The 26,442-nt window shown below is 46.3% G+C and overlaps 10 protein-coding genes across 10 annotated transcripts; 4 read left to right on the top strand and 6 right to left on the bottom strand.

Moving 5' to 3' along the window:
- Positions 1-2,634: 2,634 nt before the first annotated feature.
- Positions 2,635-4,287, top strand: METBIDRAFT_115731 (uncharacterized protein). The gene has a single exon (XM_018854020.1). The coding sequence runs from the start codon at positions 2,712-2,714 to the stop codon at positions 4,140-4,142; it is 1,431 nt and encodes a 476-aa protein (XP_018714463.1). The 5' UTR covers positions 2,635-2,711; the 3' UTR covers positions 4,143-4,287.
- A 970-nt stretch (positions 4,288-5,257) lies between these two features.
- Positions 5,258-5,743, top strand: METBIDRAFT_35342 (ADP-ribose 1''-phosphate phosphatase; the record flags this gene model as incomplete). The annotated part of the gene is made up of 1 exon (XM_018856599.1): positions 5,258-5,743. The coding sequence occupies one exon, from the start codon at positions 5,258-5,260 to the stop codon at positions 5,741-5,743; it is 486 nt and encodes a 161-aa protein (XP_018714462.1).
- A 38-nt stretch (positions 5,744-5,781) lies between these two features.
- VPS1 (dynamin-like GTPase) lies at positions 5,782-7,848 on the bottom strand (the record flags this gene model as incomplete). Its single annotated transcript, XM_018856775.1, has 1 exon — positions 5,782-7,848. The coding sequence occupies one exon, from the start codon at positions 7,846-7,848 to the stop codon at positions 5,782-5,784; it is 2,067 nt and encodes a 688-aa protein (XP_018714461.1).
- Positions 7,849-8,319: 471 nt separating this feature from the next.
- Positions 8,320-9,059, bottom strand: METBIDRAFT_228663 (uncharacterized protein; the record flags this gene model as incomplete). Its single annotated transcript, XM_018855210.1, has 2 exons — positions 8,612-9,059; positions 8,320-8,553 (listed from the first exon to the last, which is right to left on the bottom strand). The coding sequence occupies exons 1-2, from the start codon at positions 8,837-8,839 to the stop codon at positions 8,320-8,322; spliced, it is 462 nt and encodes a 153-aa protein (XP_018714460.1). The 5' UTR covers positions 8,840-9,059.
- Positions 9,060-10,000: 941 nt separating this feature from the next.
- On the bottom strand, positions 10,001-11,368 carry METBIDRAFT_34866 (AGC family serine/threonine-protein kinase; the record flags this gene model as incomplete). Its single annotated transcript, XM_018856531.1, has 2 exons — positions 10,001-10,903; positions 10,961-11,368. The coding sequence occupies 2 exons, from the start codon at positions 11,366-11,368 to the stop codon at positions 10,001-10,003; spliced, it is 1,311 nt and encodes a 436-aa protein (XP_018714459.1).
- A 1,796-nt stretch (positions 11,369-13,164) lies between these two features.
- Positions 13,165-14,478, top strand: SPE2 (adenosylmethionine decarboxylase; the record flags this gene model as incomplete). Its single annotated transcript, XM_018856643.1, has 1 exon — positions 13,165-14,478. One exon carries the CDS (start codon positions 13,165-13,167, stop codon positions 14,476-14,478), a length of 1,314 nt encoding a protein of 437 aa, XP_018714458.1.
- A 426-nt stretch (positions 14,479-14,904) lies between these two features.
- On the bottom strand, positions 14,905-15,807 carry PET9 (ADP/ATP carrier protein; the record flags this gene model as incomplete). The annotated part of the gene is made up of 1 exon (XM_018856906.1): positions 14,905-15,807. The coding sequence occupies one exon, from the start codon at positions 15,805-15,807 to the stop codon at positions 14,905-14,907; it is 903 nt and encodes a 300-aa protein (XP_018714457.1).
- A 1,203-nt stretch (positions 15,808-17,010) lies between these two features.
- METBIDRAFT_34674 (aminophospholipid-translocating P4-type ATPase) lies at positions 17,011-21,483 on the bottom strand (the record flags this gene model as incomplete). The annotated part of the gene is made up of 1 exon (XM_018856509.1): positions 17,011-21,483. One exon carries the CDS (start codon positions 21,481-21,483, stop codon positions 17,011-17,013), a length of 4,473 nt encoding a protein of 1,490 aa, XP_018714456.1.
- Positions 21,484-23,434: 1,951 nt separating this feature from the next.
- On the bottom strand, positions 23,435-23,890 carry METBIDRAFT_76889 (E2 ubiquitin-conjugating protein; the record flags this gene model as incomplete). Its single annotated transcript, XM_018858604.1, has 1 exon — positions 23,435-23,890. One exon carries the CDS (start codon positions 23,888-23,890, stop codon positions 23,435-23,437), a length of 456 nt encoding a protein of 151 aa, XP_018714455.1.
- A 1,294-nt stretch (positions 23,891-25,184) lies between these two features.
- On the top strand, positions 25,185-25,807 carry METBIDRAFT_65453 (uncharacterized protein; the record flags this gene model as incomplete). Its single annotated transcript, XM_018858352.1, has 1 exon — positions 25,185-25,807. One exon carries the CDS (start codon positions 25,185-25,187, stop codon positions 25,479-25,481), a length of 297 nt encoding a protein of 98 aa, XP_018714454.1. The 3' UTR covers positions 25,482-25,807.
- Between the last annotated feature and the right edge of the window lie 635 nt (positions 25,808-26,442).

The following is a 26,442-nucleotide window of genomic DNA, read 5'->3' as shown; positions in this document are numbered from 1 at the left end:
TTTTAAGAGACAGCTCCAGGCTGTTTCATAATACTTTAAGGGCTTGGGGTAATATCAATCAATGCGTATGACTGATCATAAAGCTCAAATTGTTGGTAATCTTTTAATTTCCTTTTCAGTAGCATAAATGTAGTTGAGTATAAGACAATAATCTGAGATTAGTGCTCAAAAAAATGTAAATACCATGAGCTTGAACTCAATGTTGGCCCCAGCCGACAACTCATTGGAGAACTTAACAAAATTAAATTGGTTCGTCACCACGATCTTCAAGGTCTACACCAGAAGGCGTGGCGAGTCGCAGGAAGTGGGATCCTTAAGTCCGCTACAACCAGCTGAGTTGAAGCGACTACTACAGGAGACCTATCCTAGGAGTCGATGACGTAATATCCAATACGTAAACAGATACGTGCCATGAGGACTGTCCAGGCCGTGACTAACGAAAGGGGACGGGCCGAGCTAAGACACTTGGTACGTAGCTGGGAGCTGTTTAAAGGTTTTTATATATATTCGTTATATAGTTTTGCCCCTTTAAGCAGATGAATCTACCAAAAAAAAAAAGAGTGTCGACACTTGGCACGTAGCTGGAAGCTGTTTAAAGGCTTTTTTTATTATAGTTATATAGCTTTGCTCCTTTAACCCGATGAATCTACTAAAAAAAATTGTTGTAAAGCTGAATTTTCGACATTGACAACTTGTTAGAAGAGGTTGACAGCATTGGTCAACTCATTAACAAAGAAGAGACGATGCTCGGCATCAAACAAAAGGCGTAATTTTGAAAGTTGTCGCACTCTATGCTTCAAGCCTACGTATTTTTGATTCTAATAGGAATGTTATAAATTATAGTATTTCAGAGGACTTGTTCGCAATATTCATCTGTTATAGCGATCAGAAGTTAACCAATCTCTGTAATGAGTGTGAGATTGTGCACTTTTGGTGACAAAAGATCGGCTTTCAAGCTCCAATACACTTAAGGGAAATGATAGCTCCTTAATATACTTCCTTTTACAATCTAAGAAACCTTGGGGGTTTGCTAAAGTCGTTCGCAGGGTTTATTCGCTTGGGGACCAGGAGGCAAAGACAAATGTACGTCTTGCCACCTTGTCAAATGAAGTATGGTCACGGGCCCTCATGAAAAATATCCTATGGAATAATAACATTTAGTTAATTTCATCCAAGTGATTGACATTGGTTATGGGCAGAAATCTTTTTGCGGTCACATCCTCTTTGAGAGATTTCGTGAATTGGTGCTCGCACCTTTCACCTGAGCCAATGTTGCGATCTATTATAGGTTTTCTTTATAGTTTTTCGTTAGTGGTTAGTGTTTATCTCTCTCCAGTGGCATCCTATAATACGATGTTTCTTTGAAAACATAAATGGATCTACCAAAAAAAAAATATCAAATCGATTTCTTATATACCACTACGAGGAATCTGTTGATTACAAAAAATGTTGACCCGAGAATCCTCCATTTACTCGATATCTTCACTGGTAGCGAACACAATCAATGTGAGAAATTAAAATAAAGTCTGGTGTGCTGGCAAAAAAAGTACATCAGGAGTTTTCAAAATCGTATCAAAAAGCACAATTTGCGTGTCATAGTTGTTCATGCAATTGAAGATGTTGAATGTGATGGAGAGACATGCAGTGAGCTGGTGATAAAAAAATGAATTCCGCCAAAATTAACAGACCGAATGTGGTAATCAAATTAGTAACTATCACTATTTACAATATTTAAGAGGATTTGTTCCTAATATTGATCTCGTCTTTTGTTCGAATACGTGCTGTACTCAGGTTTTAATAGACAATCTGTGTTTCCTGCATGCTGTTAACTGGTGGCTGTTTTGGACGTCAAAACGTTTGACTCCTTGATCTCACTATGAAAAAGCAGTTTACCTCAACTTAAAGTACTATTTTTTTATCTGAATCACTCGCTGTATTCGGAAGCAATTTTGTCTCAGCGTTATATCTCCGTGTTATGCTACATACCAACAGACATAGATGCCGATCCGCGAATCGACAGCCTGATTTCGCAGCCATACTTTGTTAGGCCGCCGACTGCAAAAATAATTTTTCCCATAAAGACGAGGGTTCGCTTCTTTGTCTCCAAACACTCTTATACCTCTCCATCTTTCACGAACATACGCTTCAACATGATTGCACAAGTAATTTTTTGCTTCCAAATCATCCATTGCGTTTCGGAAATCACCGGGCTCTGCCTCATTGGTTATTTTCTTTTCGTGTTCCTTCTGACGCTTCCAGCTCAGCCTGAGTTTATCGTCATGAACTCCACAGCACTCTGTGTTGATCAACTCCACCTATCCCCCAACGAAGTTGCAACTACTGAAGCTGAAACAGAGAAAACTACCGGAAATCAGGACTTTAGCTTCGTTTCTGTTGAACTGGCTTCTTCTGCTTCTTCTGCTTCTTCTGCTTCTTCTGCTTCTTCTGCCTCTGCTGTTTCTGCAACCACTGGCTTACCAATCACAAACATCAACAGCTTATTCACTATTTCTCCAGCCAGCGACGATAGCTTCTCTGGTTTATCCGATGGCGACACTGATGCTTCTTCTGCAGTCTCTCTTGTTTCAGACTCCAAACTTGTCTCTGCTGGTATTCCTCAGGGAGCCAAAGTTGTGGAGACTGACCAAAAAAACAAAGTTGAGGATCAAAACTGTCAAAATGGACTCGACTCTCATGACAATGGGAGGTTGATGGATAAAGCTGTAAACATTGCTCTGCTGCCTATTGCTAACCCAGATGAATCTGGGTGGCAAATCCAAGGTAGAAAGCGTAGAAACTCTCGTGAAAGGAACGGGAAAAGGACAGATATGGGAAGCCTGAGTGACATGGTCACTTTTGAGAAGATCCGTCTTCATAAGCCAGAAAGCACTGCTCCCAAATCCATGCTCTCCAATAATCCTTTCCTGGTCTTGGCCAATATTGGCGAGGACGACTATCAGAAGCCATACTCGAAAAGACAGTGCGAGACAGTTCCAGTCATTCGTACTCTTGAGTGCCCTCTTTATGACGAAACCACTCGTTCCAGTGCCTTCAATTTTGTGGACTTTGAAGTGGGCTCTCACAAAGTCCAGATTGAGGAAACAGTTGCGAATGATAAACTGGATATTGCTCAAGACTCTGCCCAAGCCTCTAATCAAGACTCTGCCAATGACTCTGCCCAGACTCCAGTTTTAAACTTGAAGAAAGTTGAGACTCCAGTTGAGCTGTCTGCTACTCCTGAACCTGATGCCTTTGACGCTGGATGGCAAGTCCAGGGCAGAAAACGTAGAAACCGTCGCATAAGACCGACAGAAAATTCTGTTGTGACAGCTTCGGAAAGTGCCTTGAAGATACCTGTGGTCAAACCCAGTTTTATTCTGAATCCTTTCCAGTTATTGTCTGAGATAGGTGATGACGATTTCCAGAAACCTAGACCAAAAAGACAAAGGAAAAAAGAATGTATCACAGCCGCCTTATTAGAAAGTTCTAAGGTTGATGTGGTACCAATTCTCTTTTCACCTGCTGGACTAATGGAAGACTTGGCGGAGGACAATCGGAACAAAGCAACACAATGTTCAACTGAGAAACTACTCACGACAGAAATCCTCACAACGCCCCTCGAGGAAAACAGTAGCAAAGACTCTGCAGAAAAACTTTCAGTGATCACTGTTGATACTACTTGTGATAATAATATTGATGAAAAGCAAGCCAGGGTTTCTGAGCCATATCAGGCTTCTGGTTTGCCTTTAGATATGTCCCGAAAAAAGAACACCGCCACTATCCACGATGATTTTGACTTGTCTCGCTTACGCAGGCACCTGAAGCACAAGAGACAAACAAGAAGCATCCCCGTATCTGTCTCGGTGAAAAATGACTGTTATATGCCCACGTTTGCACCAGCATATACGTGCCAATTTAATTCTGAGACAACAGAACAAAATGAAGGGTGGCAAGTGCAAAGAAAAAGACTACTGAGGGGATCTCGCCTGCTTGTGAACCATAGCTTGCATTCCAGCAGGGCGCCATCCTCGACTTTAGGTCCTGTTGAAAAGGTCTCTCTCCTTGATAGCTATGGCGGAATGGAGCCCATACCTGAAAATATTGTCATCTTGTACAAGAGAAAACGAACAGATGGTCTTTGAATTTTGGGCTTGACACCTATCTGGTCGATGAAGGTGTTAGACTTAATTATCGATCTTGTCTTCATGAAAAAAAAAGAACGAAAATGATAAAAAAAATTTAAAACATAAAAAAAAACAAAAAAAACACTCTTATATATCAATAAACAATATTTTCTGTGAGAAAACCATACAGTTCAGCAGTGGAATTGTAAGACTGAGGGGAGAAAAAAGCATATTATAATTTTCTCGAAAATACATGATGATGAAACTCTGTGATGTCTCGCACTCATCCTTTGATTATTCTTGTCTCTCCATGGTTTCTCCCCGTCTATTAACGTGATCATATAAATAAGGTAGATGTGTTTTCCTGCGTTATTTCAAAGAAGTCAGTGATATATATGAGAACAAACATGCATGTTGTTCGAAGTCTCTTTCAAATACAAGCTAATTGATTGAGTCGTATTTCAAGTGATGATAGAACCGTGAAACAAGTAACCATATAGGGAAAAAAGTTGATGATGATGGGGCGGGTACTAAAAGCGCAATACTAATTGTACAAGACCTAACAAAATAGATCTTCAAAATAACGTAAGTCATATTATATCTGACCCACATAATTCATGCTCAAGACAACACTATTCATGCTAGTGGTGAACCTTTCCGTTCACTGCGGACGAAACAAAAAAATATACATAAAGTACATGGACACGTGGTTCTTATCTTCAAGATCATAAATGATCTTAGGAAGCTACCAAACTGCGGCCTTGCATGTTTTCCTCAAACACCACATTAAACTCAGCAACAAATCCAAAGGCATTGATAAAACTTCAACGCTCGTAGTAGGCTTGCGATGCAACTAGGGTGCCGATCAACGCAGGTATTTCACATTCGAAAATTAAACGGCTTAAACTTGAAAGCAAAATTTATCAAGATATAACTAGCATCATGAATACGTATATTTATCTTGGAAAATAGTTCAAAAGACAAAACTGGGGTTCCACCTCAGACAGCTGTAATATGCAGATGCTAGCGATTGTTCCCATCAAGTTGCTCGCCCGTACCCCGCAATCTGGATCAGGTTTCACACCACGTCTCACCTTTAAAAGAAGGTATATGTAATCTTTTCTTGCCGAGATATGCCCAATTATATAAAGGGTGATTTGTTTTCTCATTGCGGTAGAGCAACGGTTGTTTTGGCACACGCTTGTAATCCGTTTGGCCTGTGGGGAGGAGGCATAGCTTCCCAGTTTCGGAAAAAGTACCCATATGCCAACAAGCTTTATGAGGACCACTGCAAAAAACACCAGAACCTCCTTGGAACATGCTTGTTGATCCCTGCTTCCAAGCCCCAGGATTTAGAAGAGGCAAATATTATAATTGCGTGTCTCTTCACTAGTGACTTTCAAAGCCTACAAAGTGAAACTCTTGCCCATACCCGACTGAGCGTGGACAGTCTCTCGAGTCAGCTACAAACCCTCAATAACGTAGAGAAAACAGAATGTGGGATACCCGTTGTCAATATGCCGCAGATCAACAGCGGGATCTTTAATATTCCGTGGGAAAAGACAGAGGCGGTCTTGGCTGGTTTCAGACTGATTCGGATCAACGTATATACTCTTTAGCTGACACATTATATTTTCTATAAGAAACTCACCGAGCATTACACACTGCTAACAATCTCGCTGGCGTTTCTCAACACCTCTACCATCTTCAAGCACTCCTTTCTCTTCTGCACCGTGAGATCATTCTCCTTGACCAAGTCTGCCAAGTCGGGAGCGCTGTACAACTTCTGTAACAACTCCTTCTGGATGTCGTCCTTGGATCTGGTGATCAACTTCAACATGATGGCCTTTGGCACAAGGTCTGCCACGGTTCTTTGAACGATGCTGTAATACGAGGCAATCAAGAGCTTGATGACCTCAGTCTCCATCTGCTCGCGCTCCGTCATTGTTCCAGTAGCACGCAAGACTGGGGGAGGAGCCTCCATCTGCTGCAATCTCTTTTTGTTTTTAGACGAGAAGAAGCCGCCAAAGAATCCGTTCGTGTCTTCTTTGCTGGCAGACGGCGCCGGGGTGGGTTGTTGTGAGGGTGGCAATGGCTTGCCAGACTTTGGGTCCACGGCGACTTGCGGCTTGGGGTGGAACTTCTCCTCGACAATGACCATTGCTTGGGAGCCCTTCAACAAGTCAGGATGCGCAGTGTTGACGTAGGTTTCTTCCGAACTGATGATGTCTTGAACGAACTTGTTTGTTGGGATCAAGGCGTCGCGCAAGAATTGGAGGAAGCACTGGGACAACCTCTCCTTCAACGCAGGATAGCGGGAATACTGGGGGTTGCTGATGATCTGCGACAAGATTCTGGCCAACTCGTCGAAAATCAAGTTGACGCAGCGCAAGGTGGGGTCTTCCATGCGGCGGATCTGCTGCTTGACAAGCACCTCGAAAGCCTGGGTCCCCACGAACAACGACGGGGCGGAGCCCGAGGTGTTGTGCATGATGGTGCGGATGTCCGCGTCCTTGATCTGGTCGAAAGGATCGAGGGCCTGGATTCCGTTCTTGAAGATCTCGTGGAACACGAAGGAGATACGCGCGCCGCCGCTCAACTCGTGCGAGGACAACTCCTTGGCCTCGCCGTTCAAGATCTCGTTGTAGTCTCTGGAGAAGTTGGTGATCATGTTCAAGGCAATGGACGTAGGGCTCTCCTCGAGCTCGGGGCCCAACACGGTCAACTCCTGCGAGTACTTCTTCAAGGAGTGCTCGATGCGCATCTTGATGTCCGGCAAGGTGCTCTTGATGTGGTGCAACAAGATGCCGTTCAACTTCTTGGCCAAGTACGGCGTGCCGCAGAACTGGGACTTGGCCTTGTAGGAGGGGTGGTTCTCGAAGAAGCTGGCCTCGTCGCGCAACGCGTCGCGGATGGTCTTCTTGGCCTCGATGTCGCGCTGGCCGCGGTTGATGACCGGGATGTATCCGAACCTCAAGGGAATGACCCTGCCGGCCAAGATGTCCACGACGTCCGTGCCCTGGTCCATCAAGTCCACCTTGGTCAACACGCCGATGGTGCGCGAGCCCTCCGGGTCCACCTCGCGCGCCAACTTCAAGCCGTCGGAGTTGGCCAAGTCCGTGTTGGAGGCGTTGACGGACAAGATGATGGCGTTGGGCTTGGTGATGTACTTCATGAGCATGTCCCTGATCTGGCGCTCGATGTCCTTGGGCTGATCGCCCACGGGCACCTTCGTCAAGCCCGGCAAGTCCACCAACGTCAACGTCAACACGTGCGGCGAGTAGATGCGCAAGTTGATGGGCACGGCCGAAATGCCCAAGTTCTTGCCCGTCTTGGCGTCCGTCTCGCGCACAATCTCCTCGCGGATCTCCTCGAAGTTGTAGAACCGCTTGTTGGGCAAGTGCAAGAACTCGCCCCACTCCTCCAAGTTGTTTTCTGACGCGTCGCCCTTGTCGTCGAGCAAGTTGACCTGGTCCTGGTCCAGCTTCTTGACGCCTGGTCTCTTGTTGAACAACTGCAAAACCAACGGTCTTCTGGTGACAATGCCGGTGCCGCGCGGCAAGAAGTCCCTGCCGACGATGTTCTCAAGCACCGACGACTTGCCGCTGGACTGCGAGCCCACCACGGTGATCTGGGGCAAATCCACTGGTGACGACGAGCCGCCGCCTAGCGGCGCCAACGCGTCCTGTAACTTGTTGATGGTCGAGATCAAGGTTTCGTCCATAGTGCGGCTTGTACTGGGAGCGGGATTTTATGGGAAGAACAGGTGTGGTTGGTGTTTTTGGATGGGGGCCTAAGCTTTGTGTGGAGCTTGCGGTGCCAGCAAGGGCACTGGGTCGGGGCGTGCGCGCACCGAAAGGCCGGGCGATAAGCGGTGTCTTGGGCGAGGCGCAGTGGAACATGGGTGCGACGGCTGCAAACGGTGGGTGCGGGTGGGGATACGCCCATGGATCTTGGGATCTTCTGGGTGCTGTATGGTTTGGGTTTGTGGGTGGTGCTGGGTTGGTGTTTGTGGGCCTCTTTGGGGAATAGTTGCTGGCGTATTTGGATTCTTCGTTGACCTCTATTTTTCAATTCTTTGTTGGCGTCTTTGACTTCTTTATTAGCTTCTTTGGTGGCCTCTCTGTTAGTATCTTCGTTGACCTCTGTATGATAACCTCTTCGATGACTTCTTCGTTGACCTCTTCGTTGACCTCTATTTTTCAATTCTCTGTTGGCCTCTTTGTTGACCTCTCTGTTGACTTTCGTTGACTTCTTCGTTGACCTCTTTGTTGACGTCTTTGTCGGCTTCTTTGTTGGCTTCTTCGTTGACCTCTTTGTTGACCTCTTTGTCGGCTTCTTTGTTGGCTTCTTCTTTGACCTCATTTTTCAATTCTTTGTTGACTTCGTTGACTTCCTCTTTGACTTCTTTGCTGACTTCTTCTTTGAACTCTTTATGTTGACCTCTTTGTTGGCGTTTTGACTTCTTTATTGGCTTCTTCTTTGACCTCTTTTTTCAATTCTTTGTTGACTTTGTTGACTTCCTCTTTGACCTCTTTGCTGACTTCTTTTTTGAAATCTTTATGTTGACCTCTTTTCTTTAATTCTTTTTTGACCTCTTTGTTGGCTTCTTCTTTGACCTCTTTATGTTGACTTTTCTTTTGGCTTCCCCGTTGACATCTTTCTTGACCTCTCGAGTATATCGCTCCTAGACCAGGACATCTGATCCTTTTCATATCTCCGGTGAAATCTTTCTTCGGCCCTTTACTTGACTTTTTCTGGAGCTCTCACTGTACTGCTTCACTCGGCTTCTCTGCTTGATTTCTGTACTTGGGTTGTTTTTGATATCCTTTTCTCTCTATCTTCCAGTCTTTGCTCGGCCTATCTCCTATCAAGACTGCGAATTGTAAGTTAAAGACCTACTATTGGGAGCCACCCCAATGTAGCCTTCCAGATTACTGAACGTGTTTTTCTGTTCCCTATTGGGTCTCATGCTTATTATATCAAACTTATGTTTTTGTTCCCGTTCGGTCTCATGCTAGAGTTTCCATTCATTCTCCCTGGCCTATTTTTTGGTCTCTTTAACCTCATTTCTATCCCACATGACCTGTGCATTCAAGGCCTTTTAGTTTGACGTCTTTTCTTTTTTTGCTGACTTCTTTTCAACTTCTGTTGAGAATCTCTCATTCATATGTTTTGATCCATTCATCCTAGTCTTAAGTGGGCCTTGTATTACGGCCTCTTACTTAAATTCTTCAAACGCTTCCGCTTGATTTCTTCGTTCCAACCTTGATCCCTAAACCATGCCTCGGCTTTGAGCTCTGCGTCTTATTCATTGCTCTTTTCTGCTATCTGCTTCAGGCTCAGACACTAAGGAGAAACACTGGGTCTTGGCTTATCCTACGACCCTTTGCCTTTTTCGAGTGATAAGCCAGTATTCTGTCGTCTTTTCCAACATTTTCACTAAAGACTCACGGGTATGTATGTTGGCTTTCTCAACATAGCATGCTATTACGGCCGCCGAATTGGAATTTCTTGAAAAACTTGTTTACGTAAACTCAATGTCTCCACAATCAACCAGCGCCTTTTTTTCTCAACTGAGGATTCCAAAATAGCTCTTTCCTGAGGCGATCAGTCCATGCAAAAAGACCAAACCATGCACCAAGGTTCCGAAGATATAAGATGTCATCATCTTCGAAGCGCCCAAAGATTCTTCTCTTTGCCCCGATGACCACAAATAACACACGAGCACATAGAACTGGTCATAAAGAAGTGCTGATACCATTCGCTACACCATTGACGAGCCTAGCTTTATATGAACATCCATTGATACATATATGTGTGCCCATTGAGAGGAAAATAGTAGAAAACCCTAGCTGCCAGCGCAACTCTCCTGTTCACTGAGGAACGTAGTTTTCCAAGAAGCTTTCACTCGCAGTGTAGCTGAACCCCTCGAAAAGATGATCCACATCAGGACCCTGTACATTGCTCCCGTCATACTCGCTCATTCTCATCCCCGTGAACTCATCGGAAAAGTTCTCTGCCAACGCGGGGTTGGTGATCAGTGGAACAAGAGGAGGCTTAGCCTCCTGGTCCTCCAAAGCGCCCCAATTAAGTTTTCGGAAAAACCGATGCTTCTTGAAAGCCGCCCATCTGTCGTCCACCGCCATCCGTTTCTTGGGGTCCTTCCTCAAGAGTTTGCTCAAAAGGTCCTTGGCATCCAACGAAAGATAAAAGGGGATCAAGGGGTCGGACTTCAAGATTCTCTTGCAGATTATCTTGCTATTGTCGCCTGTGAATGGAGGCCTGCTCGTCAACATGTCATACATCACACAGCCCAACAGCCACCAGTCCACCGCGTAGCCATAGGCAAGTCCTTTCAAGATTTCGGGGGCCATGTATTCTGGTGTGCCAATGATCGAGTGACATGCAGAGTCGTGGTCGTTGCCGACGTTCTTGGAAAGTCCGAAGTCTGTGAGGACAAGGTGGCCCTTGGAATTAAGAAGACAGTTCTCGGGCTTCAAGTCCCGGTACACAATGCCCAACAGGTGGAGATGCTTGAGCCCTAACGCCATTTCTGCAATGTAAAACGCCACGTCTTTCTCAAGAAACACGTTGCCAAGCTTGTTATTCACGGTCAAGTGGTGGAAAAGCTCTCCCCCCGGAATATACTCAAGCAAAAGATAGAACTTGCCCTCATCCTGGAGGGCGTAGAAGAGCTTGACTATGCTTTTGTGGTGAGTGATCTCGCTAAGAATCTGTCTCTCGGCAATGGTACGACGGACGTGGTTTGCAGCCACCTTCTCCTCGTGCAGCGCATTGGGGTCCACCGCGGGGAAGTCCGCCAAGTAATCCACCGAAGGCTTGTACTCAAAAACATCGACCTGGGGCTTCCGGATCTGCTTTTGTGCGTAGAGTTTGCCGTCCAGCCGGTCTTGCACCAAGTGTACTTTCCCATATGCGCCCTGGCCCAACACCTTGAGCGGCTTGAAATCGGCCAAGCACTTTTTGGGGGCAGCGGCACTTTCCTCCTCGGGAGCACTATCGAAGTCTGCCGGAATTGCAATTCCCCCGCTGTTTGGGGCGGATGAACGCACCAGGACCCTTCTATAGATCGTTGATCTTCTTCTACTAGGCGGAATGGTGGTACACACAACGTCGGCGTCTGGGGTTTCGTTCTGCACAGGGGCCGGGGAGTCGGCTTCGAAGCCAATCGAGCCCAAATCCGAAGCAAGATCTTCGTCGTCAAATTCGAAGAGAGGCATTTCGAAATACGCGAAGTGGAGCGATGTCTAAGATTGAAAGAATGTGATTCGGAAAACAAAAACCTGGGGTTTTTCTGTCCGAAAATCGCCCCCTTTTATGTTTGTCGGTTTTTTGTTATACCGCCGACCAGAAATTTGGCCACCTAGTAGAATTCTGGTATGTTGAAGCTCATACGGAGAAAAGTATCTGCCAATAAGCCCGCGATGACCGAGTATTCAGAAAACGCGTGGCCTACTACAATCGGGCTCGCCAATAGGATAGTCCCGACTGGAAAAAAACGGAGGCTAGAAATAAAACTCTGGCACGTCTAGAAATCGTTGTTTCTGCACGGGGGTTTTTGTCGGAGTTATTTTGGCGGAGTGTTTATTTCAACTTGAGGAATCTTGACGCATGGTGTATTTGCCTTTTGAAGGGCTTGGTTTATATATATCAGGAAATAATTAGGCACTGGAAGAAAATACAAACGTCTAGTTTCGAAGTGTAAAATCGGATAATTATTTTACGGACACCGGAGTGCTACGCGCTGACCAGATTCAATGACTGTAAACATACAAGTAAGCTACAGCATAGGCACCACGAAAAAAAAAACATGGCGGATGTTTCATTCTCCTACATGTTATGTTCGAATGGATATTTTGTCTGCTCGCTTAAGCCACGCCGCGTCTCGTCTGCGCATGTCTCACTTTGGCAACCGACCACTAATCATCGAAAAAACAACAGTTTGTCCTTTGAAAAAACCTGAAGCTATGCCAGGCTCACGTTTTTGGAGAAATTGTCTAACAACATTACGTAAAGTTCTCAAAATGTTATCCTGTGTCCGCCATGTCTGGCCACACTGCGTGTCGGAAACATGACTCAGAAAATTTCGCATGAGATGTGGGGCGAGTCAACCAAGATTTATTCTTGCGCCCAAAATTTCAATAACAGATTAATATTTCGCTTTTCAGAAAATTGAGAGCTTGTGCGGCATCCTGGAAGCTTGCCAAATTCCACTACCATCTCAAGTCGTGTTGCAAGCCGGCTGCATCTGAACTTTGCTCGTGCGCCCACCATACGAACGATCATTTTTTCCCCTCAGTGAAAAATTCAGAGCACGAATTTTTTTTCAGAGACGTTTTTTTTCCCAGCTTAATCAGAAAAGCAAGCAAAAAACACATCTCAAGCACAGCCAAAGTAACCTGACTTAAGTCTTTGTGTATTTGGCTTTCTTTCAACACGAGCAAAAATAAAACGATACACAAGGCCGGGTTTTTTCTTCACGAACAAATCAACTGCCCTAGTTTCACCTGTTCAGCTTCTGAGCTTTAGTGGTTTATGCCTAAGAAACCCTCACGATCGGACTTTATCCCCAACAAACTTCTTGAACCTGGATAACAGAACCTACACTTTTGTTTCTATTCTAACTTGCTTGCCTCGTGCCTTCTTGCAGTTCCAAAACCCTGTTTCTAAGTTTTTCACTATCGGTTGTCGACCCTCCCCCTTCCGCCTTTAGTGAAAGAACTTACTACCTACTCGGCTCGCTTCGTTATATCTAAGCGAATAGTCAGTCACCGCATTTGCTTGTTTTCTTCTAGCTGCAATACCCTTTGATTTCTTGGAGACGTTTCTTGCTACTTCTCTTTTCGTTTCCAAGTTTCACTGAGAGCACAACCCAATCTTTCCCACAAGAGCAAGTTTCAATCCACCTCGCCGTCACTAGGAATTGCGATTGCTAGTTCTCTTCGGATCATCATCTCCTGAACATCTCCTGGACCCTCTTCCATTGGCTGATAAATACCCTGACACGAATTACTACATGGTTGCTCCTGCCTACTCCCAAGATACCTATGTCGACCATGACTTGTCCACAAACTTGGACTCGACGTTTGCCTTTGAAGGGCCAGAAAAGCTTCTCGAAGTGTGGTTCTGGCCCTCGCCCGACCAAATCCCAGACACCGTGTCCAAGGAGGGATTGAGGGCCATTCCCTTGGAAAAGTGGAAAGCCATTTTGGACTTGGTCAACTGCAAAGTCTTGTCCATGAAGTCCTCGGCTGCGTTGGATGCCTATTTGTTGCTGGAGTCGTCCTTGTTTGTGTTTCCACACAAAATGATTTTGAAGACGTGCGGAACCACCACCACATTGGCATGTATTGATGAAATCTTTCACACTGCACGCTCGCACATTGCGGTTGACAACAGTTCTCTTGAGCACTTGACTTCTCAGTCGGCTTTCAAGGTGTTTTACTCGCGCAGATCGTTCATGTTTCCCGACAGACAGATCCACGTCCACACCGACTGGAAAAACGAGGTGCAGTTGCTCAACCGCCACTTCAAATGCGGAAAGCTGTATGTTGTTGGTGACTTCACGTCCGATGACCACTGGTATTTGTATATGGGTGGCTGTGGCAACACCAGACAGACCAGAGGCCACGGTCATGACCAAACATTCGAGATCTTAATGACTCGTTTGGATCCGGCCAAGACCAAGCAATTTGTCACCGAGCGTAAGCCAGGTGACACCCCTGCCACCGAAGACGACGATCTTGACTTGGGTCATGACCTCGGTCTCGCAACAATGGCCAGCTCCACTTTGGACGCGATCTTCAGGCCCGACTCGGCCCTGGCCAATTTGCCAATAGACACGGACTCGTACGCCATTCCCTCGCCGCAATTGAGCGACTCGATGGAGATGTCAGACGATGAGGTTTTCCCCCAGCCATCTGGGATCAAGTTCATCCATGATGCCTTCTCGTTCACGCCTTGTGGGTTTTCTTCAAACTCGGTGAGCCAAGGGCCAGAGGGTTTCTACTACACGCTTCACATCACCCCTGAGGCAGGCTGGTCGTATGCGTCCTTCGAGACAAACTACCCATTCAGCCTGTGCAAGCGGGTTGATATTGTGAACGTCTTGAAAAAGGCATTGGCCGTTTTCCAACCAGGCAAGTTCTCAATGACGTTGTTCAGCGACCAACTGTGCAAATGCAACGGCAAGCCAAACAACCCGTTTGCAAAGTTGGCTGCGTGTGACACGGAATTGAGCAAGTTGGGCTACAACAAGCAGGAGAAAGCAGTCTACGACTTGAAAGGAGAATACGACTTGTTATACTTGAACTTCGAAAAGCAGTCTTAAGCAGACCGCCAGCATGACTGCCCGGTCCTAAATCTTGGGGGATATCAGAACCACTTAGCTGGTTGCAAAAGATGATCGTCGGACATGGCATTCTTCAGAGGTGGTGTTTGCCATGTGGTCATCGGCAGTATGCAGTTCTGATACATTATTTAGACCGCAAATCAAACCCTGGCTCTCTTAAGGAGACGCTTATTGCATCTTAGTTACTTTCAGAAATACACTTCAGTTGTCTAGACAAACGGCGAGAGCCCTGATAATTGGCCCAAGCCAGAGATGCAGGTTGTGGCAGACGACGAATCACGAGCCGCGACTTCCACATCCTGAAAGGCCAAGACAGCACGCGCAGCTACTTGCAAAAAAAAGGACGGTAAAATGAAGATAAGTTTATCGGAAGTATAGGTATATACATGATAGATCTTGCTAAACTTAGAACTTCTTGCCGAACAAGATGACTTGCAATTGGTCGTACATGGAGATGACACCGGCACCGGCAACACCTCTCAAGATGTTAGCACCGCAACCCTTGAACAAGGAAGGGATACCCTCAGCAGCGACAACCTTCTTGAAACAGTCAAAAGCACCGTCGTACTTGACGGCTTGACCGGAGGTCATCATCATTCTTCTTCTAACAGTGTCCAATGGGTAAGAGGCAGTGGAGGCACCAGTGGTGACAGTCCAACCCAACAAGAAAGAGGCCAAGAAAGAACCCTCCAATGGGCCAACCAAAACAACAGGCTTCAAGGAGTCGTACAAACCGAAGTACAAACCTCTGTACACAACAATACCAATAACAGATGGACCGAAACCTCTGTACAAACCAGCAATACCGTCGGAGGCCAAGGTCTTCTTGTAGACGTCCAACAAACCGTTGAATTGTCTGCCCTCACCACCCTTGGTGGACTTGGCGTCGTTGGCCAATCTGGTTCTGGCGTAGTCCAAAGAGTAGACGAAAGCCAAAGAGGTGGCACCAGCCATACCACCGGAAGCCAAGTTACCGGCGAACCACTTAGCGTAGGACTCCTCCTTCTTGAAACCGAACATCTTCTTGAACTTGTCCTTGAAAGCGAAGTTCAAGGCTTGGGTTGGGAAGTATCTGACAACGTTGGCGGTGTTACCTCTCCAGAAAGAAGAGACACCCTCCTCGGCGGCGGTTCTCTTGAAGCACTCAACGATACCGTCGTACTTCTTGGCCAAACGACCTTGCTTCATCATCTCGTCTTGGTTTTGAATCAACAATTTGACTCTCTCAATTGGAGCGGCGGCGGTCTTAGAGACGGCGGCGGAGACACCGCCCATCATGAAGTCGATGAGAAAGGAGTTGTCAGACATTGTGAATAGGTGTGGAGAAAGAGATCTACAAGAGGAAAAAAGAGAGTGCGCGGGCAGACGCCGGATCTGTTTCGTTTATATATGTGAGGGTTTAGGTTTTTTTTTCCGTTTTTTTCTTTGATCCCGCGACATTTTGCTCGGTCCCTGCGCGGAAAATTTTCACTTTCGCGCTGTTTACTATGGCACGGGCGCGGCCCGGGGCACGTGACCCGGCGAATGTCGGGGCCTTCTGCTCACTCTCATTGGCTGGCTGGTCCAGATGCGCGGCTCCATGCAGGTCTGGCGACGTTCTCGTCAAAAGTTGGATGTAGCCAATTGGGTCTGGCTATTGGGTGTGGCCCTGGGGCCTGGCGACGCGACACCATCTCGGTGACGCGACACGATTCGTGGTCAGCGCCTTATCTAAAGGGGCGGGAGATATATGTATACGCAGTTTGGCTCCGCAATTCTTTTCGTGTTGTAATCTATTAATTTCATCTTTTTTTAGGAATAGGTTAGTCTATCAATCTGCCTCGTATTTTCAGAGCTGTTTTTTCATGCCGGAGTTGGTAGACCTACAGGCATGAGGGTGGACTTGGGCGTTTCGAAATGCGGCGCCGTGGACAACGATTTCTATGCGGAAAGATCACATTCACTGTTTGATTTTCTTTCACGTCTTCCTATACTATGAATGCCGGTTTGTACGGGAGCCGTTTATTCGAGCATCTTGAGATAAAAGTCATTACAATGAGTTTCAACGCTTGAATATGCCAAGCAATAACCGGGCTGGGTTTTCTCCATCAGTCCTCAATTAAGACTCCCACGGAGTTACCACATCTGTTCTGCGGGAGTGCCACAATGATCCGTTACCTGCAGGACGGAATAATGTCCCACTTGGACCTCGAAAGAGAGGTGTTGCGTCCGTGTATTGATGTTCTTTCTATCCTACTAATTCTGCATATGAGAGTAAGGAACATGAGTTTCGTGTCTCAAGTCTTTTCTTGTTCCTGACGAGCCCATCAATTTTAGAGAGACGCGCGAACCACATACAACAAGCGCTAATTTTCTTTTCGATTGATGTCATCAATTTCATACACACTAAAGCTCTATAAATTTGCCATATTCTTTTCCGGTACTTCCTTGGAAAACTTCTTATTTCCTTTTCATATTTTTTTTTTCTTTGATTTGCAATATTAGGTAAGAATTCTTATGTTTCGCCGAACACTAGTGCTCTGCCCTGGCCTCATTCAAAGAGTTCACCGTAGTCATTTCATGGAAATCAAGCGACGTTCGAATCCTGGACGACCGTTTTTTGCCGTTCAGACCGGAGGCCATGTCATCCATAAGTATGTCTTCTGATGAGTTCACCTTATCAAGGGGCGTTGTGCTCCACCGGTTCAAATTGTAGGTGTCGATGATTGACGAGTTGTCATTATAATACGACGTGGTGACACCTTGGCGACGAATAATATCGTCAGCCAGAATCAGGTCTTTGCCTGAAGTGCCTGTGCTCATATCTGGCGTGCCACTTGAGCGAACAAGAGTCAGTTCTTTATCGCTGATTGAGGGGTCATCCACGTTTTCTCTATTGGGATCAGTTGGATCATAATTTTTGGGGTACTTGTCAAATTCTCCTCTCTGCACACATTCCCGTATAATGTCCGAATCTTTGGGAAAGTAGAACTTTTGGAGAATATCGTAAATTCCCCGAGGTAAAAGACATACAACAATGCCAATGGCCAAACAAGACCAATACATAGCCAGCCCAAACATTATTCGGCCCACCTGGTAAAATTCTTCTGACCAGGTTCCTGCGGTCCAAATTCCTGTCCAGGCAAAAATCACCAAGATGGAGAACAAATGGGCAAGAAAAGAGAGATAGTCCCATCTATACTGATGCATCCACACGTACAGATTGGCACTAATACACGAGATGCATGTGACCAACATTCCCACATAGAACCGGTGGTCGGCGCCCAAGCCATTCTCAAGCTGGAAAGTCTGGCAATATGTCCAGTAGGGAAAAAAGAATGAGACAAACGACTGATAGAGTCCATCAAATGCATATATCCAGAAAGCTGTCTCTGTAAACTCTGTCCGCATTATTCCAGCGCGGTAAAGCTCTGGAACAATCATTGAAACTTTGGCACTCACATCTTGGTCAAAAACAGCAAGGAAAATAACCGGTAATGACGTGAAAGCCAAATTATAAAACATGATGTATGTGAACTCAAATAAGTATGAGCCATCAAAGTTGTTGAAGAGACTGTACCAAAACAACGCAAAAGTGTAATTGATGTTTTTGAAGAAGAAACTGGGGATCATTTCAGCGAACCTCTTATAAGACCATCTTCCGTGGGTCAAGAGAAGTCGTGTCAAGAATCTGAACTGACCAAGAGCATAGTCGGAAGACATTGCAGCTTGTCTCCCCTCCTCACCAGCGATACCAATACCGACATCTGCGGCTTGGATCATGGCGACATCATTTGATCCATCTCCAATGGCTAGTGTCATCACATCCAATGTGTCCTTCACCATTTTCACAACAGCCGCTTTTTGAGCAGGAGAAACACGGCAACACAAAACCGCACGACACTGCTTGCATAGAAGTAAAAATTTTCGTTTAATTTCGGGATTAGCCAACGCTAGTTTCAAGGCATCCCCATCAATGACCACTCCAAACTTTTCGTTTGGTGCAGAGTGGTCTTTTGCAGCATGCTCCAATTCCTCTTGAGAACCAGTCATTGAAAAATGTTCGTCCAAATAGCCATCGATCAATTTCTCAATGATTGTTTCCTCTCCGTCATCATGAAGAATATCGTGCTTGCTTCTATCTTCCTCCAGCACATCTGTTTTCAAAACTAGAAGATCCATATCATTTCCAAGTAGATTACAGGAAAACCCGATATTAATTGCTGTTTCAACTTTGTCACCAGTTAGGACCCATAACTTGATTCCCGCATTTCCAAGAATAGAAATGGATTCCGGGACTCCATCCTGCAATCTGTCTTCAATGGCGGTGCCACCCAACAATACTAATTCTCTTTCAATCGAGTCGGCGACAGCTTCCACCCGAGCATCGCGATCTGTCAATGACGAGGACGCTTCCAAGTACTTCGTGTTCCAAGCTTGGTATTCAGACCATGTAAGTTCCCTTTTGGCAATACACAACGTTCTTAAGCCTTCAGTAGCGTACTCTTCCAAATGACGCGAGGTCTTGTCAAGAAAACTAGCATTGTTGTTACCCTCCGAGAGTCTGGAATAAATAATTGAATCCGCTCCTTTACAAAAAAGGACAATCTTGGGCTCTTTGTCGGCGTCAGCACCGGGGATCTTCACGATGGCGCTCATTCTTTTCCTTGTGGAATTGAACTCAAGAGTATTGAGGACTTGATATTCTCGTTTTTGACCCTGAACACGAACAACATAGCCTCTCTTGGTTTTCCCTGCGAAGACGAAACCTAAAGACCGAGCTGTTCCGACCAAAGCAGCTTCATCTGGAGACTGAGCCTTCAAAATCATTTTCTTCGAATCCTTTGGATCTTCCTCGACAAGAACAGAATGACACAAGGATAAAGCAAGAAAAAACTCCTCATTGTATGCTTTTTGAGCTTCGTCCGAAGCTCCCTTGAGGTCCTGGACCAATTCTTTGGACACAAGAGTAGCGTCGCTATCGTATATATTTGCTGAAATTGATCTCAAATCTCTGAGCATTTCATTGCGGTCGTTGGCAATGGCTGCCTTTTCGATTCTTGCTTCCTCCTCGACATTGTAGCCCAAACGTCTTCGTAGTCCAGCTAATGCCTCAGTATATGCGCGTCCATAAGAAACGCCGTTGATAGTGCATTTTCTAAACTCCATGAGATTTTGTGTCAAAGTGCCTGTTTTGTCGCTGAAAATATATTCGACTTGGCCCAAGTCGTCTGAAATTCCCCAAGATCTTGGAAGACAGGGGAAGTTCAACTTTTCGTAATATAGTCCCAAGTCTGCATGAATGAAATAAGCTTGCAATGACTTGATGATTTCAATGGTGATGTACAATGAGATCGGAACCAATGATTGATACAAGATGAGGGCAACAAAGAAATTGACGAGACCGTTTTTGAAGGGAGACCCTGCGATTGTGCCGAATTCGAAATAATCCCGAGACGTGTTTGATTCGCGGTAATAAAGCCCACTCGCTAGCCCTGAGACGAAGCACATGACAAATAGTATGACGAAGTTGATGATAACGTAGTAGTTTAGTTGTCGCGAAATACGGGACTTTTTTGACGGGGTGAGGCCAGAGTTCAACATGATCTTAGTCTCGTCGCCGGGGAACACAACCACGCCGATGATCCACTTGGTGTTTCGGAGATAACAGCCTCGCAAAATCAAGTTGTTGATTGTGGCTGATTCTTTGTTTACCTCGCCGTCCTTTTCGTATACGACAGCGCCTTCGTATGAGTAGAGATTCGGCTGAGGGCCCTCACTTTCGATTTCGAAATTCATCTCCATGAACTCGTCGGCGCGTTTGACCTTCTTGGGGTCTGTAGAAAATGCAAGTGCTTGCTTGATTTTGAGATTGGTTTCTCCGTCGAGGTTTTTCGTCTCCACGAAGCAGCAGTTGTCCTCATCGCTAGAGGAGAGGATCAAGATGTCCGCAGGGACCTCCTCGTTGTTGTGAATACGAAGCACATCCCCTACTTTCACCTCCTTCCACGTCTTTCTCTCGAAAGCCAAGGTTTTGTCCCCGCCGTGGAACGAGGAGCGCACGGTTTGCAAGGACTTTCTGGCCATCCCGTGCATTGCGCCCGGGGCCACTGAGTGTCTTCTGAATTCAAGGGTGCTGTCGAAGCTCTTCCGCGCGCCGTCTTGCTCCGGCTGCGCCTGCTGACGAGCTTTTGCGGCCCGGCCCTTGCTGGTGGCATTGCGCTTCACCGCTCGTAGAAACGCAAGGAGTATTCTGGTGTTCCACTTCTTGAACCGCCTCCACACGGAGATTCCCATCTCGTCCACGTTTCGGTTGATATACACGTAGCCCAGGTCACTGTCCCGCACTTGCGAGAGAATGTGCGTGGCCTGGTTGTTGACCTCCATGTCGGAGGCCGTCCGCTGCGAGTCTTCCACGGAGTCTTTGAGCGCGGTGATGCAAACGATGACAATGAGCGGCACGGCCGCGAGCACCGGCGACGGCACGCCGAAAATGGAGAAGATCCCGAGGATGATGAGGAACAAGAAGTAGTTGTTGGCGATGTCGCGCGAGAACTGGTTCCAGATCGTCTTGGGGAAAAACGTGAGCGCGGTGTACTTGGCCGTCGTTATCTTGTTGCGGTGATACGTCGCCACGGGGAAGCCCGTCTCCGGGTCCAACAAGTGGTCCGGGAGATTGCGATTGAACACAATGACCCGCTTCTCGTGTCTCCGGTCCTTGGGGTCCTTGGGCTGTTTTGGGCCTGCGGGCTCGCCGCTGCCGTCTGGAGACGCGATTTCCTCGACAGCAATGAAAGAGTCCGACCCGCTGGCGTTGTCTCGCAGCGGCCCCCAGCCGTTCTTGGGGGCGTCGCGGGGCTGTTTTGTCGAGGCGTCCCGCTTGAATAGCTTCCGCAAGGTTTTGGACCGATTGAGGTTTTCTGCCCGAGGGCGCCCGGCCTTGGAGCGCGTGGTGCCCCAGCGGAGTCTCCGGGTGGGTGTGGGCTCTTTCTCGGCGGGAAACATCTCGGTCAACGGCGTGCCGGGGAAAGACACGGCATGTTCATCATTGAATGGCGAGGACGAGAGTTCCAGCGGGCTGGACTGCGGCGGCTCGAAATGTAAAGAGGGGGCGGGCCTCTGTTTTTGATTTAGGCGGGGCGTGTTCAAAATGCTATTTGCCGAGCTGGCCGAAGAGTCTTCCGAACGCCTGCCCGAGGCATTGTCCAAGAAGGGGCTCTTGGGATATGTGAAGGCGTCCATGACACGTGTTTAAAGTACAGGTGCCAGGCAGGACGGGGATATTTAGTTGCGAGGCGCTGATGCGGTTTTGGGGCAGCAAGCAGAAAATGAGAGAGATGTGCCCAGGATTGGCCGCGTGTCAAAAACCCGAAATTTCCCAGCGGACCGATTGTAGTAAGCCCAGGAGTAGTCCGAAAAAAGGAGCCGCGGGTTGAAACGCGGCACATTAGTGAGATGCGCAAGATCCGAGATATAGACTGGGTTGCGAGCCTAGTCGAAGGCGCCGAGCCTAAAACGAATAGCTACCGGGAATTCTGAAGAAGCTTTCGAGAGATCCTCGGCCCATTTTGAAAGACCGGAAAGAGATAAGACGGGGGCTAGTCGGACGATGCCCAAGGAAGGTGGAGCGACACCTAAGGGGAAATTACAGGAATGTGTGAGTCCAAGCTTGCCCTTTGCCCAAGCTTGAAGCATTCCTAACAAAATCAAGAAAATAAAAAAAACGAGAGAGGATACAGGAAACAACACAGCCCGAGCCGCAGACTCCGCTCCGCCCATGGAACGGGCATTGTTGGCTCCCTCCAATATTGATGAGCCTTGACTTGTCAAATCCTAGCGTGTACTGCCACGCGTCTCGCGCCATGCGGATCGCGGGCTAAGCACCGTGGGATGCAGGATCGGACTGGGTGCCCCGGCCCGACTGGTAGCCGAAGCCAGCCATGAGTCTGGTACTGTGACAATATTTCAGGTCCAGCTACGACACGTGTCCAGATAGAAAACAGTTTATTGAGCCTATTATAAATACAGGACCTAGGCGGAGCATGCATATGTTGGGCTGCACTGTGTAGCATTTCTGTCCCGGAACGCACGGGCTAACCGACTATCCGATCTTTGCACATAGCCAGCTGTCGCTGCAGACGCGCGCCACGGTCAAGCCGACATAGCCCGCATGCAGTACCGTATATCTTTATCAGGACTCATGAGAGCCAAGTGGCAAAAGTACCCTTTCATATATTCGCGGTGGTGATGCCATAGATAGAGTGAGAATATATTATATGACAGAATTATTCGACCTTCTCCTACCATCGATGCGTATCGCACAAGGAAATCCGTGCTACTGGATATGTCACTTTCTCGATACTTCGAAGAAATCTTGATCTGATACACTCTTTAATTCTAGACACCGCTATCACAGCTTCATCTGAGTCTCCAGAGTAATTCTCGCGCATGCAAGCGATCATATTCGTTCTGAGTGCGTGCTTCCATTGTGGGATGATGGGGACAACAAAAATTCTAAGGTAGTAGCTCTTATAATGGATATCTAAGCCTGAATACCGGCGTATGATTTTCACTAATGCCTGATACCTTGCCTCCTATTCTCTTTTGCCCGATGACTCACTCGCAGTCAATGACAAAATAAAAAGCATAGAGGACCAAAACAATTTGGGCTCCCACCTACAGACTAATAAACAGCAAGACATACCTGCGTCTCAATCAATGGGATTTTATGATACCAATAAGTACGTAGTAGAAGGAGAAGAAGGGCACCGAGACTCCTTCGTCTCGTCTAAGCGCCCGGAAAACACATCCGTATCTACTCTGCGACAGAGAAAGACCCAGCTTTCACAGACACAAACCTAACCTAACGAGCATTTACGAAGGAATGATGTTCAACAGTCGCAAAATTTCTAATGCTCTCTTTTGACATTGTCAGTATCGGGATTCGTAGAGACAATCAAGCCTTTTTGGCATACATCTCTGTCCATTCCTTGGCCACAGCAATGGCTTTGGCCTCGTCTGCTTTCCACTCCTGTGCAACGTCGTTTGCCAAGGGATCGTCGGGATTGGGGGCGCCCAACAACGCCTGGATGCTCAACAATATGGTTCGAATCTGCAAAGCAGGCGACCAGTTGTTCTTCAACACATCGAGGCAGATTCTGCCCAACTTGTCGATATTTGGATGATAGATCTTTGTCAAAAAGCGAACTTTGGGCGCACACATGGGGTAGTCATCCGGCAAAAACAACTCTAACTGGAATTGACCGTCTGCGTATGGCGACGACGAGGGCCCATCTATAGTCACCTCGAAGTAGCGTAAATTTTCTTCGGATGGCACAGCGTTGATGCCAGGGACAGGGTCCAGCACCAATCTCTCGGTTTCTTTGATAATTCTTTTGGGTAAAGCCGCCATTGATGGATGGGAATAATGAGGATCGGCCCACGACATTGCAAGGGCAAACAGAGTATGGGGGCGGTCGTGCGAAGTTCAGAGAGACCAGACTTGTATTACTTTGGCAGATAGAATGGCTACTTCACCGAGCAAAAACACATATACGTCCCATGGCACATCTGGATATTAGCTCTATGAGATGTAGTCATCTCTCGTGTACAAGATTTCTTGGCGTAAGATTTACAACTATATGTGAATCATTTAACGTGAGCACCTGGAGCACTTTAGAAACCCTCTCGGTCCACGGAAGCATCAAAGAGACAATGAGCAGACAAAAGCCACGTCCTTCTGGCTCGAATCATGCTGCCCAATTACATAGACTGGTCACTAAACGAAGAGGAACTATCACAATAGATAAAGGCCTTGAATTTGAGACTGTTTAAGATGGGTCAGTATATCCATCTGTCTCTATGGAAGTGCGACCTGTATCTAGTCATTTGAAATTGCACTAAAAGTCGTACTCTTCCTCAGCAAAAATTAACCAAGTCATATACTGAATGCTCTGTATCGGACAGTTATTTTGGTGGCTAAGGTTGCATAGCTAAGCTCCAGGAGAATTGGCGTTTTTCCAGAACATGTTGAACCTGATGCACCCAAGTTAATGTGAGAGTCACGCAGGATTTAAAAGTGCTTACACTCCGTAGTTGTCCACAGACACCCCTACTTGGCAGCAACCATCCTTTTCTTCCATACATAATACAAGTCTCTAGTAGACTTCAGGCAAATACAAAAAAAAACACAATTTCAAGATTGAAAGACAACAATCTAATCCTAGCTCCTTGGTCCTGCAAAGTCACCCTCGTCTAGAAGGTTAATCGAATATCTCCGGGTGCGTGCGCTATATGCAGTCTAAAGTATGACCTGATTCTAAGTACGAGTCTTCAACTCTTGGCTTTACGAACTCCTGCTCACATACTATTCAGCTGACTGGAAAAAGGCCATTGTGTTCAAACCTTCTTTGAGCCGTGGCCCATGTTCATATTCAACTACTGAATCAAGTGGTAACACATGCAACGACAGGTCTCTCCAACAGTGGCTGGCGTCCACTCAGCAGTCAGCTCATGTCAAAGATTATATTCGAGTATGCTCAAGTAGATCGTTGCATCTACTTACTAGAACCGTAGAGAACTTCGGGTCCGAAACATCCGAAATGATGTACCCCATATAATAGTATGCAGGTCAACGGGCTCATATGGTGTGCTTATATGCGATGATCGCCACTCATTTACTGACCCATCAAAAACTTCAACTCACAATGCCTCTTCCACAAGGCTCTCCATTCTCACACAAGATCATTGTAAGTACTATCGCTACTGCAGTTGGAATATATGGTTTCTGGCTGACAGCAAAAGACTTTGAATTCGTCAAGTTTGTGCCTCGGTCGCCCGAAGAGATCGAGATACGCAGGAAAGAAAACATCGGTCTCCAGATTAAACACCTAGAAACACGGACCTTGGATTATACTCCAGAAGCGAAAGCCCGAATTGCTCAAAGCTTGAAAGAGTATCAAACAATGACTGAAACGAAGGAGCCTGCCGAGAGCTCGGATTGAGTTTTGTGGCCCAGTTTTGACTGCGATGGGACGTCATCACTGAATGCTTTTGGTTTCAAAAGTGAGTAAGGGGGCTGCCTAATCTTTATTATTTATTACATGATTGACGGAATAACTTTTTGTCTCATACATCGCATGCAGCTCGGAGTCGTTCTCATTGTGATGCGCATGATTACTTTTTGAGAATGGCATTGCATAAATTCGGATTGACAAAAGCAGGTCTATTCCAATACGAGATAGTTTGTGTCGAAAACATAGTGTATCATAAAAAAAAATACATCCATCTTGCTATGAAACGTCTGTGTACCTCTCAATTTTAAAAAATGGACCAGAGCCGTCCTCTCAGAGGATCTATACTGATTCCGTTCAGTTTGAGTTTCATTCTGAAATTGATAAAGTGGAACGAAGCTAATAATATGCTTCTTTGGTGACGAATTGTACTCTCATTGCGGATATATATTCGGAAAGAAGGTACGAGCGAAAGATTACTGCTCCGTCATCAAGATTACTGACGCATCACAGAAATAGAAACAAATAAATTCCCCTACGCCAAGATCTCTGGGAAAATGAATACTAAGAACATACGTGATTTGACACCATTCACTTTTTTTCGACTGTGTACTTCGTACGCAATGCAAAGATCTACTCGACATATTATGAAAATGTGTGTAAATTTGGGCAGTCACAAAAGAACAAATACAACATTTAGAGGAGTGTACGCAACTTGACAATAACGTTTGTCGATTGCTTTCATGTAGTTACTTGTCTGTATAGCATAGTGTCTAATTTCACTTAAAGGAAAATGAACACAATAGGAAACATTTTGAGGGTAATCAAAGGAAGTCAATCATGTTGCTGGAAAAATTATCTACCATTAATTCAGTACAGTTAAATTGTACTGATCTACACAAGCCATGAAGCCTTGGAGTAGAGCAAAACATAACGTATCGCTAGTCGAAGA

Source organism: Metschnikowia bicuspidata, assembly GCF_001664035.1.
Source record: "Metschnikowia bicuspidata var. bicuspidata NRRL YB-4993 chromosome Unknown METBIscaffold_1, whole genome shotgun sequence".
Lineage (NCBI taxonomy): Eukaryota > Fungi > Ascomycota > Pichiomycetes > Serinales > Metschnikowiaceae > Metschnikowia > Metschnikowia bicuspidata.
Note: the sequence above shows the minus strand (reverse complement) of the source record. Positions and strands in the feature narration are given on the sequence as shown.

Coding starts and splice junctions, on each gene's coding strand:
- METBIDRAFT_115731 (XM_018854020.1), top strand. CDS start 2,712: ATGGATAAAGCTGTAAACATTGCTCTGCTGCCTATTGCTAACCCAGAT.